This window comes from Limulus polyphemus, unplaced genomic scaffold (genome assembly GCF_000517525.1).
Source record: "Limulus polyphemus unplaced genomic scaffold, Limulus_polyphemus-2.1.2 Scaffold1314, whole genome shotgun sequence".
NCBI lineage: Eukaryota > Metazoa > Arthropoda > Merostomata > Xiphosura > Limulidae > Limulus > Limulus polyphemus.
In genome coordinates this window covers 275782-291490 of record NW_013666924.1, presented here as the reverse complement: position 1 = coordinate 291490, position 15709 = coordinate 275782, and the positions used below count along the sequence as shown (strand labels likewise).

Sequence of the window (15709 nt, the reverse complement as noted above, 5' to 3'; positions counted from 1 at the left end):
ATGGGCATATTGGCTAATCTATTTAGGGCCGTCAATTTTAGTCTAATGAAAACTAATGACTAACCTATGTTCTTAGAGGATGGTGTCATACGTTTATAGAGAACGATGATATATGTTTTTAGAGCTGGAAGCTGTGATGAACCAAATGACTGGTATACAGTATCATAAATAATTATGGAAACAGTAGGGAGAAAGGGGTATGAAAGGTAAAAATATTCGTGCAGTGGTGTTGATAGTTCCACTGTGCTTGGTTGCTATCTAACCAATGAGAAAATGCCACACCAGTGTAAGTTCTATAAAACTACAGGCAGTCATACTATGCCTAGTAGTAGTCATGTGAATCTAGTAATAGCTCCTAGGAATGAAATATCACATGACAAGCGTGCAGTAATCAAATTTTTGGCTGATCAAAGCTACTCCATGTTTTTGTGTAGGAATTGTATGCATGACTCTGAAAAAGGTATTGAAACTGGCACTGTTTATAATTGAAGAGCTCGAGGTAGGAAAAAAAAACTTCCAAAAGTGATATGAAGTATCTCAGGTATGTTCTTGACGATCGAGTACAGATATTGTTAACAACCTTGTTGTAAATATAGATGTAAATATTACTTTAAGTCGTGAAATACACATTAACAGCAACTGGGCGCGTAGCTGCTCGAAAACTGCTGCTGAGAACAGGTAACCATACCAAAAGTTTGAAATAGGCATTAAATAGCAAACAGTGGAATGAACAAAGTTGGAGGTGTGGCCTCTTTACATAATAAGCCCAAGTTTGAATTGGGCGAAAGCAACCAACGAAAGTTCGTTCTAGACAGAGAGAGGAACAGCATCATAATCAATGTACAACATCTACATTGAGCACACAAGTTTGAGGCTGCATCTCAACCAACGGTGTCAGTGATCTACACAAACCTGGTGGCACTCTGACTGCTGACAAGTACAGGTAAATTCTGATACATTATATCGGGAAAAGAACTTAGCATGACAATTATCTCAAACATATGACAAATATAGTAAAACAATACCTTGTAAGGAAGTCGCTGGAACATTCACGACCATGGTTTGGCCTGCACAAAGTTCCAGTCTGAACATTCTCGATGCTGCATGTGCTTATGTAAAAACTGAAAAGGCCAAAAGGCAATCAAACACCTTGGTTGAATTGTGAGGAGTAATACAGGGCATTTAAAACCATAATCCACAATGATTAATTGTATAGTAACATGAAACAAGACGCAATGATGTAGTAAAGCAAAGAACCTACACAGAAAATACTGGTAGATTGTAGAACTTGTTTGTTTTTCTTCTTGTGTTATTAATAAATTCACTATGTAGTTCGGATTGTTCCTTGTTTGTGATTCCCGTATGTATATAGCCTGTGTGTTTCCATCATTACGTCTATTACTGTATGTGTTGAACTAATTTTAAAACTGGGGTAAAGGAAGTTACTTAAGAAAAACAAGGCGAGTTGGATGAGGCTGCTCCTTTTATACATATCCAGCGCTGAATGTGGTGAATTATAGTTTTGTACAAGCAAGTTATACTGCTATAAATAGGCCGATTCGATTAAAATACTTTTGTGCTGTAAATCTATTGGCTATATGTAGATATTTAAACACAATCATCCAATAAGCTGGGAACAATACCTGTGCTATTAACGGGAAAGCAAGCCTTCGACACCACACTAACAAGTCTTCAGTTCTCTCGTGCAAGTAAAATATGTCAAATATAAAACAAATACTCAGTTCTAACCAAAAAGGCTCAGAACAATACCTATACTATTAACGACAGATTAGCAACTCTTCAGTTCACTAATGCAGGTAAATTATTTCAAACCTAAGTTCTAACTCGATGCACATCTTTCAATGTGCATGTATAAAGAAGTATGAAGCACGAATAGAAGTTTATAATGGTAATAATATACGATAATTGACAAAACAGGAAATCAAAATACGGAAATACTTTGGCGATAACTTGTTACGTTCAAGAGAACATGAATATGCATGGAAATGTCACGGATGTTTTTCATACATGAAGCTATTATTTTCAAACCAACAGTCTCAAGGTTATGCTGGTTAAATAAAACGAGATCCTGGCGCCTACTATTGTATGTTTTATTTTAGAGGGAGGTCTCGAACTGTTATTTGGCAATACAGTCATTCCGTTGCTTCACACTAATGGTACTCCACAACTCAACTGATAATTTCAAACACTGAAAATACTATATTTAACTCTAATTTCGCGCAAGCACAACAATTTGGTGGAATAGATATTTTCCCGGTATTTTATTTGTTTTAAACCTTTGAAATGCCATACAGTTATGTTTAATATAAAAGATAATAGAAATTTTTAATTATATCTAAACTTTACAAAATGTCCTTCAATTAAATTTTGAATAATATCAAACTTGACAAAATACCTAATCTCATTTGTCCCTAATTTCAAAATACTGAAAAAAGCAGTCAGAAGCACCCTACCATCCACATTAAAGGATTGACTGTCACTCTTATAACGCCCCCACTGCTAAAAAGTTTTTGTCCGGGATGGATATTTTGTAGTATCGCAAGGGTTTGAAGTAGGCTCACCAGCTCTGAAATCCAGAGCTCTACCACAGGGTTAACTGCCCCTCCCCATCCAGGACAGTATCCTATCGTAACTCTAGGCTAGTAAATCTCCATCTTGGAATAATTGTAATAATATCTGAATACCAGAGTGCATTTATATCCTCAAAATCTGTAAAATGCAAAAGAGTTTGAAACTGCGGAAATCTGAATAAACTGATTTACTACCAAGACACATGGTGTCGTGCAGCCAAAACAACTTGCAGGACACATTGTGTGTTATTAACAGGAGTGATAGTTTAGCAATTTTCCACTTTCTGTAGCTCGAATTGTGGTAATCCAAACTAACATATATTTGCAGTGGATGTTCTATACTGGACTCTTACTTCATGTACCAAATTTCAAGGCAATCAATTACGAAATACACGAGATATAAAATCTCCAATTTTAATTGAATTTTTTCCTATTTTTTTTCTTCGCACCGAAAGTGCGGAAAATTTGTTTGATAGAAAAACATACTTAATTGTCATGGATTTTTTCAAATTTGGTACACTGATAGAACTTTACAGCCTACAAAAGGGTGTCAAATTTGGTTTATATATAAGCTACATGTGGAATGTTATTCAAGAAAAAAACACTCAATTTTTACCAAAATATTTTCTTACGAAAAAAGTCACGTGAGCTATCGGTCTAAACTTCTACTGCTGCTTCATCTAAGAGTAAAAGTGGATTGTTTTTAGTTGTTTTTTTATCATTCCGATTAAAGACAGCTGATTTAGAGCAGCAAAACTAAAGGGTGAAAGTACGTGCAGATATATAAGTATTAGGCCAAGCAAACTAGATTAGCAGTTTCTAGCTTATGTTTTCAAAATAATCATACGATTTGACGGTTATTATTCACTATTCATTGCCAACTTTTAAGCATAGATTTGCTAAGTTATATGAAATTCTCCTAATTAAATAGCGTTTAGTGTCACGTGGTATTTACTTTAGCAATTAACGTAAATAATGATGCTTGATACGACTGTACTGAGTGCATGCGGGTGACGAAAAGAAACTGTTAATCTAGTTTCCATGGCGTTACTATAAAGGAACTTATTAACAGTGTTTTAGTGAGGAAAAACTACCACCATTAATTTAATAAAGAATTTGGTCTGTTTCGAACAGTAAGGTTACGACCTTAAAGCTAATGTTGGTTACATCGGGTGTCACTTTTTCTTACTTGCTGTTGTTTGATGGTGTGTATTAACAAAAAGCCATGATCTCTAATAAAAAACACCTTAGGTGTGAAAAAAGGTGCGGCCAAAAAAGATTAAGCGTGCGACTTAAACGAATTAAATCAAAACTGGCGGACAAACTAGTAACTACATTTATAACATTGATAATAATTTTACAGCAAGTATTCATTCATTAGTTAGCTAGGCCGCGTATTTTGTTTTACCCACCATCACGAGCTTGAGAGGCAACGTTTTTTGTTTCATTTGGGGCATGATGGTGGGTAAAACAAAATACGCAGCCTCTCACGCTCAATCCTTTTTTTCACACCGAAGGTGATTTTGATTAGATTTTACGGCACAAGGATTTATAAAATACAGTTGCAACTGGTTGCGACTGAATGGCACCATATGACCTCACAAGCAAAATGAGGTTTGGAATATTAAGAATGTGGAAGGAATACTATTTTAGTTCGAATATAAGTAAATATACCTGCAAAAGTACATTACGTTCAACAAAGTATACAGCTGGTGAAGTGCTTTTACACAGAGCACCATGACTGACTGTAGGGTGGTTAAACTTAAAATAAACATAATTTACGCACTTGTAAGAGTTTTTACGTTTGCATCAGATTAGCGATTGTAAGTAAATGCTGTTTACTCTAGAGGTGAAACTTGTCAACTGTTTACTTTCAGTAACAGATGAGCCGAAGCATATACCTTGTACGTAACTGGCAGCATTTGCAATGTGTTAAAATACTTTCATGAACATAGCAGTCCAAACAAAGGCGGGGAACCTGTTAGCAAATAAGGAGCCCCCTCCCAGATTCGCAATTAACATTGCAAATAAGATGCTCCCTCTCAAATTCACAATTAACATAGGAAATAAGGCGCCCCTACCAAATTCACAATTAACATATCAAATAAGGTGCCCTTCTCAGATTCGCAACTAACATTGCAAATAAGGTGTCCCCTCCCAAATACAAATATATTTCGAAGCTTATCAGTAAGCGGCCCCCGGTAAGCGTTAAGTCTACGAATTTATAACGCTAAAATCAAGGGTTCGATTCCCCTTAGTGGACACAGCAGATAGCCCGATGTGGCTTTGTTATAAGCTACACAAACACACACTCAGTCTAAGCTAGGATTTACATAAGGTGTCTAGTAAGACAAACATTAAAGCTCAGAGAAAAAATAACGGATTATTTTGTTCTTTATCCCATTTTGTCCATAAAAGTATCTAAGGAATTAATAATTTACAAAGGACTCTTTCACTACCCCCTTTAGCGCTTTATGAGACATTTTTTTTCCTTTGATTCTTCAGTATCATTGAAGTATGTGCCTGTGTGATACTATTAATAACTGAATAAAATGGATACTATGTTTTACATGAAAACAAGTTTATCTTTGATTGCCCACCAAAACTATACTTCTTATATCACATATATATAGCTGTAGAACAACAACAACATAATTGGAAATACCTCATTAGACTTGGGTTCTCTTCCTTTCTTTAACCTCCTTCTGTCACCGGAATTATTGTTATTACCATTCACCGGTAACGTAGAAGAGGAAGCAGGGTAGTCATCTGGTGGTGGTGGAGGAGGCAGTGGGAACATTGGAGGTGGTGGAGGTGGTTGTAACAATGGTCGGGTTTTCTCCAGATCTACATATCGATGGGGCAGGGTGCCATTCATGCTGTACGGGTAGATTTTCTCGGTCACTGCTTCTGGAACAAGTCGAAATATTATTTACTGTATACGGAAATGCAAGAACTTTAATTAAAACCCACTTTATATTTTTTCAAAATGTACATCTTTAATTAGATCTCTACCACGAGTAAACTTATCTAACCTGTGCGTGTACACGTAACTGTGCTTCTTAATTAATAAAATGGTATTTTCTATACAAAAACATCATTTTAAATAATTCATTTTCGAAGAGATGCGACATAATGTATATAATGTGAAGTTGGAACAACAAAAATAAATGTTTCTTTACAGAAAGCAGCTAATGTTTTTGTTTAAAGATATTACTAAATTGTTTGTTTGAATTTATGCACAAAGCTACACAATGGGCTATCTGTGCTCTGCCAACCACGTGTATCGAATGCCGGTTTCTAGCGTTGCAAGTCCGCAAACATACCGCTGTGCCACTGGGGGGCATATTACTAAATACATCACTTCATTAAACAGTTTACACCAGCACATATAAAAATATACAGACCTCTTGAGGAGGCATTGACGGGGCGGATTGACCCACTGGGACACCGAACGATTGCCCGATAGGTCGGTGCATTTGACGCATTTTTGTTTAACCAGTATGCAACATGTGAAAAATTACTAAATCGCTGTTAGTGATATTGCCCGGACTGGTCCTTAAATGCCAATCCACCCATATGCACTGAAGGTGGAAAATCTTTTCAAGACGGCTTATTAAATGCCTGATAGCATAAATATTCTTTGAAAACAAAACAAAAAAAGAAACTCAAATTTTTGGCGCTTTTATATTAAAGCATATCTTTATATTTGTTGTTCATTAATATTTATATTTTTTTTCTTCTCGAAAATAAAGTTTTCACTCTTGTTTTCAGTATTTGAAAAATATGCACGTACCAACACATACAGTTTGCTGTCTCTAGAATGTGTCTGGGTTACTTTATTTTTATTTAATGACATGTGGACTTGTCTGTTGACTAACGTGCCTCGGTTATATACCACACACAGACACACACACGGAACTCGTGTGTAAAGTAACGTGAACGAATCATCCTAGTGCTATGAATCTGAGAGGCACGTGAAGACTCAACTCCGGGAAAAAGGTCATATGGTGTTTGTAATACTAAGAATATATATAATACATAAATAAATAATATCTAGCTGTATTTTTAAACTTATTGACATGTACTACGTACAGACGAACAGCATACGTGTGTTAAAAGTTTAAAAAATATGATTAAGGGAAATTAATGTTGGTTTTTTGTTTTAAATTCCGCGCAAAACTACACGAGAACTATCTGCGCTAGCCGTTCCAAATTTAGTAGTGATAGACTAGAGGGAAAGCAGCTAGTCAACACCACCCACCGCCAATTCTTGGGTTAGTCTTTTACCAACGAAGAGTGGGATTGACCGTCAGATTGTGAGTCGTGTGCCATAACCACCACGTCATGCCAAGTCCGAATCTTTATTAAATCAAAATGTTCAACATAGGTTCATCATCATAATGTTTTCACTACAGCCAGTTGAGCATCAGTAGTAATTCTTAGTGAATGTGAGTAAGTTAAGTTTCAAAATTGAAATCTGTCTCTGTCCATATTCAATAACTCGTTTATGAATGTTAAAAACGCACTACAAACAATCCATTATATCTTTCAGCACTACAAACAATCCATTATATCTATAAGCACTACAAACAATCCATTATATCTATCAGTATTCTATTACACAATCCATTATATCTATCAGCACTACAAACAATCCATTATATCTATCAGTATTCTATTACATAATCCATTATATCTATCAGTATTCTATTACACAATCCATTATATCTATCAGCACTACAAACAATCCATTATATCTATCAGTATTCTATTACATAATCCATTATATCTATCAGTATTCTATTACATAATCCATTATATCTATCAGTATTCTATTACATAATCCATTATATCTATCAGTATTCTATTACATAATCCATTATATCTATCAGCACTATAAACAATCCATTATATCTATCAGTATTCTATTACACAATCACTCACCCATTGCCCTATTATATCGTCTCTGTTCCTTCTTCACATACACACAAGACAAAACAAGGGCAAAGACTATGATGGCTACAGAAGCTGCTAATGGCGCCAGAACCGGTAAACGAAGGTACACAGGCAGTTCTTCCTCTCCCGTGATTACGGCATGAAAATTCCATTTCATCGGACCTTCTGAAGAAACCATCAAGTTTGAAAACGTTTTATTCTCCATGTAGTTTTTACTTGTAGTTTCTTATATAAATATACATGCTGTGTTTGTGAGATTTTACCAGTGTCTTTGATAATAAAAATTGTGGAGAACTCTACATTTACTTCCACTTACACATTTACCTACAATTTCATTAATTTCTTACGCCTTATTAGAAATGTAATGATTGATTTATCCAAAGTCATATATTCATCATAAAAATACGTTTTAAATACTATTAAAAATTTCAGTTTTTAATCCCTTAATTGCTGATTATAGATACAGTTTACTTCTTGCTACACACACACACAATAAATTATACTACATGTTAAAGTTATAACGTAGAAAGAAATTCAGTAGTTTATTTAACTGAGAGATGATGCTTAATGATATTTTTAACTCTACAACTACCGATTTGTTTACATACAGTTCATTATCGAAGGGATCCATACACTGCATCATATTGAGCAATGTTACGTTTGTGCCTGTTACAACACTTCGTGTGAAAAACTGACCAAAATTATGGATGAAATAGCTCATTTTTATATAAATTACGTATGACTCCCCAGCAATGGGATTAATTGCTGTATTGTTGGTTTCCTGTGTGACTCATACATTATCAGGAACCCTGTAACTACCAAACTCATGAAACCACAAGCAATTTAACACATAAATTGATTAAAAAGATGTTTTTAAAAATTCAATGAGGGTCCATTTAGTTCCCATCAGCAATTCTAGTGTACTTACAATTTTATATATCGTCTTACAGCAAAATGATCCAACTTTCAAGAATTGCAAATATATTAATTACATTATTTCATCATTACAGTCTATTTATTTGTCATTATTGCAAGATCTTTAACGCTTTTTTTTATTCTATGTCATGAGCTTCCTGAAACGTTAATAGCTCATTTTGTTCACATCAATGAGATGAAACTACTGGAAGTGAGAAACAAAAGATTTGTTTTCTTGAACTGGATTATCTAATCAAAGCTAGTGTTGGCCTTGTAGACTTACTTGCTCCGTCTGTCTTCACTGAAACAGTCTCACTTGGGTTACTGTTTCCTATCTGGCTAGCAGCTTGGAGATAAAGGTGATAAACACTTCCAGCCCTGAGCCCCTGCAGGGTATAAACCTTCTTTTCTGTCTGAGGAATAGTTACTTCAGTCCATGTGCCAGAGTCTTCTTTGTAAAATAAGATGTAATCTAAAATGCAAAGGCAATCAATTTCTCAAAGATCAGCTTCACATGGACAATGTTAAAAATGAAGTATATTATACCTAGCTTTATATATTTCATTGAAGCTAAGGGGAACATACAAAACTACAAATGTAATTAGTTGCATTATAAAACAGCACAATGGGAAAACAAAATTTCATTTATGTGTTATTCTCAATATACTATTAACAAGTACCAATATTCTTTAGAAGGTTATAATAAAAGAAAACATTTATATTTGCTTTAATAATACAGATTTCAAAGAGAAAACAGGCATTTACTTTAGACACGAAAGACCTTCAGAAAGAGATTCTTTTGAGAGTAAACAGAATTGGGAGAAAGGCACTTACGTGAGATTATGTCTGAAGACTGTTCCCAATTGATAGTAATAGTGGTTTCTGACTGAGCACTGACCCACAGGGATGGAGGTGGTGGTGGATCTAAAGATGTAAACAAATGTTAATAAAATTTCATTAACATAAATTATATTTACATTTATTAGTCAAGCCAAAAGAAACAGAATAAGAAAATATAATTTCTGTTTTCACTAAATATAAAACACTATGTTAATAAACAATCACTACAAAACAAATGATTTCCTAACTCTATGCAGATTTGTAGTTTTTCTTTTCTTATTGGGAATACTTATTACACTCTCTAAATATATAAAAACCATTACTTACCTGAATCTTTGGTTCTCTTTAGAATTTCTTGAGATTCAGGTCCTGTACCTGCATCATTGAAAGCCCGAACTACAATACCATACTCTGTATTTTTAAGCAAGTGTCGAAGTAAGTATTCTTCTGCAAGACCTTCACTAAATGGTACAAGTTTGTAAGAATAAGAATCAGTTGAAGCCTTTTCTTTGTAGCCAACATAATAGCCCTTCAGTTGCCCATTCCAGTGGTCCTTTGATGGTGCCTGACAATAAAACCATTTGCATAATTAGAACTTGATGCAAGGCTTAAGCAGACCAAGAATAAAATACTTATTCATACATTTTAATTCAGCATAGATGAAAATCAATATTTAGATATTTTTTGTGCAGTCTAGTCTCATTCAGGAAGTATAATATTATATTCAAATAATCTATTACTTTTTTAATCACTAACTGGTTGTTTGTTTTTAGCCACAGATGCACAATGGGATATATGCCCTATGTCCACTGCAGGGAATCAAACTCCAGATTTTAGCACCAGAGTTAGATGACTCACAAAGTAAGAAATCCAATGACCATAGCACTCTTCGAAATGTAGAACTGTTTTTTTTCCTGAAGAAGGATTGTCCATCAAAAAGCACAAAGGATATTTCCAAGTTTTTGCAAGACATCTTTGCAGAAGTCAATATTAACCAGAGCTTTCCCTAAGGATTTTTTTCAATTGCACAATTATAATTTAACGTCATCGTATTTTAACACATGACACCTTATTGCACCTCATATATACAGGCCTAGTAACAAATAATCCACAAACTGAAGAATATTCTAGCAAATACATTTATTTATCAACCCTGGGATGGAATTTTATAATCTTAACTAATGTTTTTATAATATTTATCCACTTGAACTTACTTATATGGGTGAATTTTCAATTGCACATATTTTTACAGGTGCACAATATGTGATCAACTGCACATTAGGAAAACCCCTGATATTAGTTTGATTTTATCAAATATGTGAGGGGAATACTTTCATATGCAGAGTTGGCCTAAAGGTAAGACAAATTAGGCAACCTTTGAATGTGGGGGAATCTTCTGTATGGGTATTTCTTATGAGTGGTTCTTGAAGATTAAGCTACAAAAAGTATATCTGACCCATTAATGAATGTACCACAATATTCTTTTATACAATTTCCAAATACCAAAAAAGGTCCTTCACTTTGCATCTTTTCGTAGGGCCCCACAGCTAATCAGCACTGTTCACGTGACTCTAGTATTCATCTTGACAAAAACTTTATAAGATCAAAACTGTATTGAAATATTAAAGAATAATGTTTTCCACCATAATTAAGTACATACAACATTCTATTTTATATAGTTATATGAATACAACATATAAGAGAGTAAAACATACCACATCCTTTTAACTTTTAAAATTACTATCACATGAAAAAAAAAAGCTTACTGAATTTACACAAATACATCAAAATTGAAAAGGGGTTAATATCAAAACAATAAGAAAAATATTATCAAGCATGTAAAAAATATGTGAACCCAGAGGCGTTGCTAGGCACTGGCACATAGGGACAATGCCCCGATTCTATTTGACAGTTCCCCAAATCCATCAGGATAGAAAACTATGATCGATATAATATGAAATGCCAAAAATTCCCACGAGTTCTGGGCCCAAGTTCCGAATCTCTTAAGTACCTAGTGACACCTCTGCATAAACCTACATTCTCATCTAACACACTAACCTTCCATTTGATATGAAAAGTACCAGCTCCTCTGGCTTCAACTTGTACATCAGTAGGTGGGGCACTTGGTTCTTAAAGAATATGGACCATAAAAAGTATATTATTGTACATAAAATACACAATTTACTTAAGTAAAAATAATTACAATGTAACTGACAGCAGTTTGACTAGATATTATCTCATTATGAAATAAACCTAACAAGTTAACCAAAGACCTATTACATTGCATATTTGTTAGGGCTAAACAATATATGTATTTATCCCAGAAAAATGGATTCTGTAATTCAAAATATTTGCTTTCACTGTTTTGTATTTTTCAGTTGTATTTAAATATCTAAGAATAAATGAAGTGGAAAAAAATAATTGATGATGATTAATAAGGTCTGATTTTGTTGGGAAGGTATGCTTTTTTTGTTTTGTGGCAAAGACACTAAGGCTATCTGCCACTGTCACTTTAACAATCAGGCCATGCCGGGCTCTTGTTGGGAAGGACAAATATTTCAAACAAGTTTTCAATGAAAAATTATTAACTTACTCTTTGTGACAATTTGAAATTATGATTACTAAAATTAGTTAAAAATCATACAACTGTTTTTTTTTTGCAACTGACTAATCCTCTGTATTGCTTCTTTTTTTGAAGTTCATTGTATGCATGGTGTACAGTGCATATATGTAAATGCCACTGTATGATTTATCACTATTGGTCATGCTTGGATGTGTTTGTTACAACACACCACAGTTGGGGAAGTTTCATTAAACTTGATTTGGTTAACACATATTATACAATCTACATAAACGAGCAATATTTCTATAGCAAATACATGTATGATTAACATGACTGACAAAATATCTCTGTTTATATTTGAAATTAAACTTGTATTTGTCCTCAGTTAACTGAATGGAACTGTCAGTATTCATTTTTATCGTTCGTAAACAAGCACAGAAGCATGAATGAATGTCGGAAACAAACACTGTTTTTTTTTCACTGTATGCATTCAAGCCCTAGAGCCCAGAGGCTACTAAAGTATTCACTCATAATATGTAGGGCATACACCCAAATATATACATACATATATATCAAATAAGAGTCATAGCTTCAAAACTATTATATCAATTACATTAATTGTCATTAGGCAATCAAGATCAGCACTATAAACCAATAATGAACTTAATATAAGTTCAAAACTATTTAAAAAAAACAACAAAAAACCTTTACACTTTCCTGTCATTATCAAAAAGTCATAACCACCGGGACAGAGTTATTACTGGAAAAATATGTCAGAATATCTTATGAGGAAGGATATTTGTGCAACAAGAGTGTCAATTGAAATGGAGGCAAAGGATAAAACATCTAAAAATATAGGTGTGTTCAGTGTTTTCCCATAAATGTGATAAAATGTGCACAGTTAAGTGAGCAACCAGCTTTAAAATCAAAATCCAAGCCAATCATGAGTGATGCTTTCATCTATTACGTGATGACGGTGATCACAAAAAGATTCCTTTCACCCAAAAAAGCCACTGTAATGAAACTGGGCTTATAAATGAGGATTTACAGGCGATGAGGGCTCACACACAAAAATGGAATCACAAACAACTGTCAGTCCTCTAATGAAGTTCCCAATGGACTTTTCTGCCTTTGGGTTGCTTAAATGTGATCTTAGAAGCTGATGCTCACATACAGTATAAAGTCTGTGGAAAGTCTGTCAAGAAGTGTGATTTTTTACAAAAATTCATCACACTGAAAATTATGTTGCCAATAAATAGTGTATATATGGCTATTGGATCAAGCATGACCAATGATGAAGAAAGTAGTTTAAAGAACAGTACAAACCTACAAATCATTCTTAGAAGGTATGAGTAACCATAATTATGGTAATATTTACTTACATTCTATGATGAAACATTGTTTGTACTTTGAACATTGACTAAGGTTTGTGTGTAACATTTACCTTCTTCCTTTGTAAGAAAACGTCGGTTTTCTGATGGGGTTCCTTTCCCTACATTGTTTTCTGCTATCACTCGTACTACATATGATGTTCCTGGTTGAAGTTCTCGAAGTATTGTTGAAGTCTGTGCTGAAGAAACAGTCACTTCTTCTAGTCGATGTGGAGCACCTGGATTGAGAAAATACACAGAGTAAGAAATTGACAACTAAACCTTTTTTTGCTTTTTAGGTTTCACTGTCATTACTAACACCAAAGAAATTTTAAATTACAAACATCAATGTAGAAAAATAAAAATTATTGAGTACCTTGATTTCTCCAATACTGAATTAAGTATTTGTTGACGGGGCTATTTCCACTATAGGGCACTGTCCAGGTGACACTAATACTTCTACTCCATGCTTGGTCAACACGAACATCTGATGGGGCTGAAGGTGGTTCTGCAAGTTTTTGTAAAGAAAAATAACACATCACTAACTGAAAATAATTAATAGCTATGTTGATTTGTTTGTTGATAAGTGCAAAGCTACATAATGGGCTATCTGTTCTTTGCCCATGACGGGTATCAAAACCCAGTTTGTAGCATTGTTAGTCTGCAGACATACCACTGTAGGCACGTGGGAGGGGGGGGGGCTATGTTGAACAGTCACCTAGTGATTTCATTAAACTACTTTGTTACAAAACAACTTTAAAATACCACAAAAAATAATATTGCTACAACTCGATTCAAAAATGATCTTGAGAAACAGACAATAGTGAAAGCGAAAATAATCAAGTTTTAAACTACCTTCAAATGTTGTTTTCTAAGCAAGTTTATTATTAACGTACAGGTTGGTACACTTTATAAAAATATCAACTCAGTATTCGATATATGCAAACAAGCTGTAGCATAAAAGAGTTATAACTCTTAAACTATAAAATTATTGTTGAATATATACTGATGTGCATAACGGGCATTACCTGAAGACAAAGTAAGCAATGCACAACTAAATGAGCTTTTCTTATTTGATTATTTTATAGGTGAAGCCTATATGTTAATTTAAAATTCTACAAACAGATTTTCTTTGGTAGAAGTAGATAGTTCTATAATAGCTAGCTATAAAAGTAAATGGTATGATGAATACATTTTATATGTGGATTTAAATATATTTAGTGATTTGAATATACCACAATAAGTTAAAAATCAGTACATAAAGAGATGATCTATTAGATAAACTCAAAAACTGTGTAACATAATCGAAACTTAGTGTAATATACTGTAAAACATAAAACTATATATAATAATTCAAACTTAGTGTATTTTTTAGGTCGTTGTTAACATACAACAATATTTACTTGTGAAATTATTAGCATTAAAAGTTAATAATAATTAGGACTACATACCAAGGACAATCATTTTTATAGTTCTTTGGTCTTCGCCATACGTATTCTTTGCTAAACAAGTAAACAGACCATTATCACTGCGGTCCACGCCGTGAACTTGAATCTCAGACAACATTCCCCCTTCTGTTGTTCTGTCAAATATCTGGTAGCTAGAATATATGTAGATGGAACTTTTGTTAAAACATTTCAGTTGCTGCAAGTAATAATCAGTTTATTAATTACCTAAAGCTGAGGTTACTATAGGTTAATATCAGAACACAACAACTATGTTAACTTGTGATTTATATGTTGATGACACTTCGCTAGGTCCCCACCCTAGCACAAAAGCTAATATTGTGTGAAAGTGCTAGGTGTTTGGATTAAATATTATAAGGTCTTTGACTGGAAATTGATTTTTAGTGTTCAAGGTGGTTATTAGAACAATTCTAAAGTATATAATGTGAGACTAATTTCATGAAAAATGCTAAGCCAACATTACATTAAGTTCTCGACACTTGATTTTCAACTTTTATTCGTTTCAACGTATAGAGTATGCTGAAACAAAGAGAAGCTGAAACGGTCATTACGTTTAATTAAAAGTTATTCAAAATTTCAAAGTAACTAGTAGGTCTGCTAAGGTAATGTCTTCTGATGGTTAACTTTAAGTGCCTGACAATCCAAAGAAAGAAGAACGTTTGTCCTTGAAAACCTGAGCGGGAGGAAATAATTTGAAAAAAAATTTTCCTTTGTCAAAATATGACAAAGAAGTTCACTTGTGATAATCTATTATGATAGTAACTTTATAAAATTGTTTTAAATTTCGATTTTTCACCTGTGAAATCTGAAGCTTTTGACAATGGGCTACTGAATAGTTGTGAAATCTGAAGCTTTTAACAACAGTTAACTGAACAGTTGTAAATTTTGAAGCTTTTGACACTGGTTCACAGAACTGTTGTGAATTCTGAAGCTTTTGACACTGGTTAACTGAATATTTGTGAAATCTGAAGCTTTTGACACTGGTTAACTGAATATTTGTGAAAT

General features: G+C 33.7%; 1 protein-coding gene across 6 annotated transcripts in view; it reads right to left on the bottom strand.

The window, feature by feature from the left end:
* Positions 1 to 15709, bottom strand: part of LOC106463053 (Down syndrome cell adhesion molecule homolog) — a 65887-nt gene that overhangs the window by 8902 nt on the left and 41276 nt on the right. For 5 of the 6 annotated variants that reach the window (XM_022390462.1, XM_022390464.1, XM_022390467.1 and 2 more), the window contains 9 exons: positions 14690 to 14838; positions 13615 to 13746; positions 13313 to 13477; positions 11364 to 11434; positions 9633 to 9870; positions 9300 to 9389; positions 8749 to 8937; positions 7539 to 7715; positions 5257 to 5501 (listed from right to left, as the gene is read on the bottom strand). In XM_022390462.1, coding sequence (XP_022246170.1) covers positions 5257 to 5501; positions 7539 to 7715; positions 8749 to 8937; positions 9300 to 9389; positions 9633 to 9870; positions 11364 to 11434; positions 13313 to 13477; positions 13615 to 13746; positions 14690 to 14838 — 1456 coding nt within the window. The remainder of the gene's footprint in view (positions 1 to 5256; positions 5502 to 7538; positions 7716 to 8748; positions 8938 to 9299; positions 9390 to 9632; positions 9871 to 11363; positions 11435 to 13312; positions 13478 to 13614; positions 13747 to 14689; positions 14839 to 15709) is intronic. The other variant, XM_022390463.1, reaches the window with a different exon arrangement.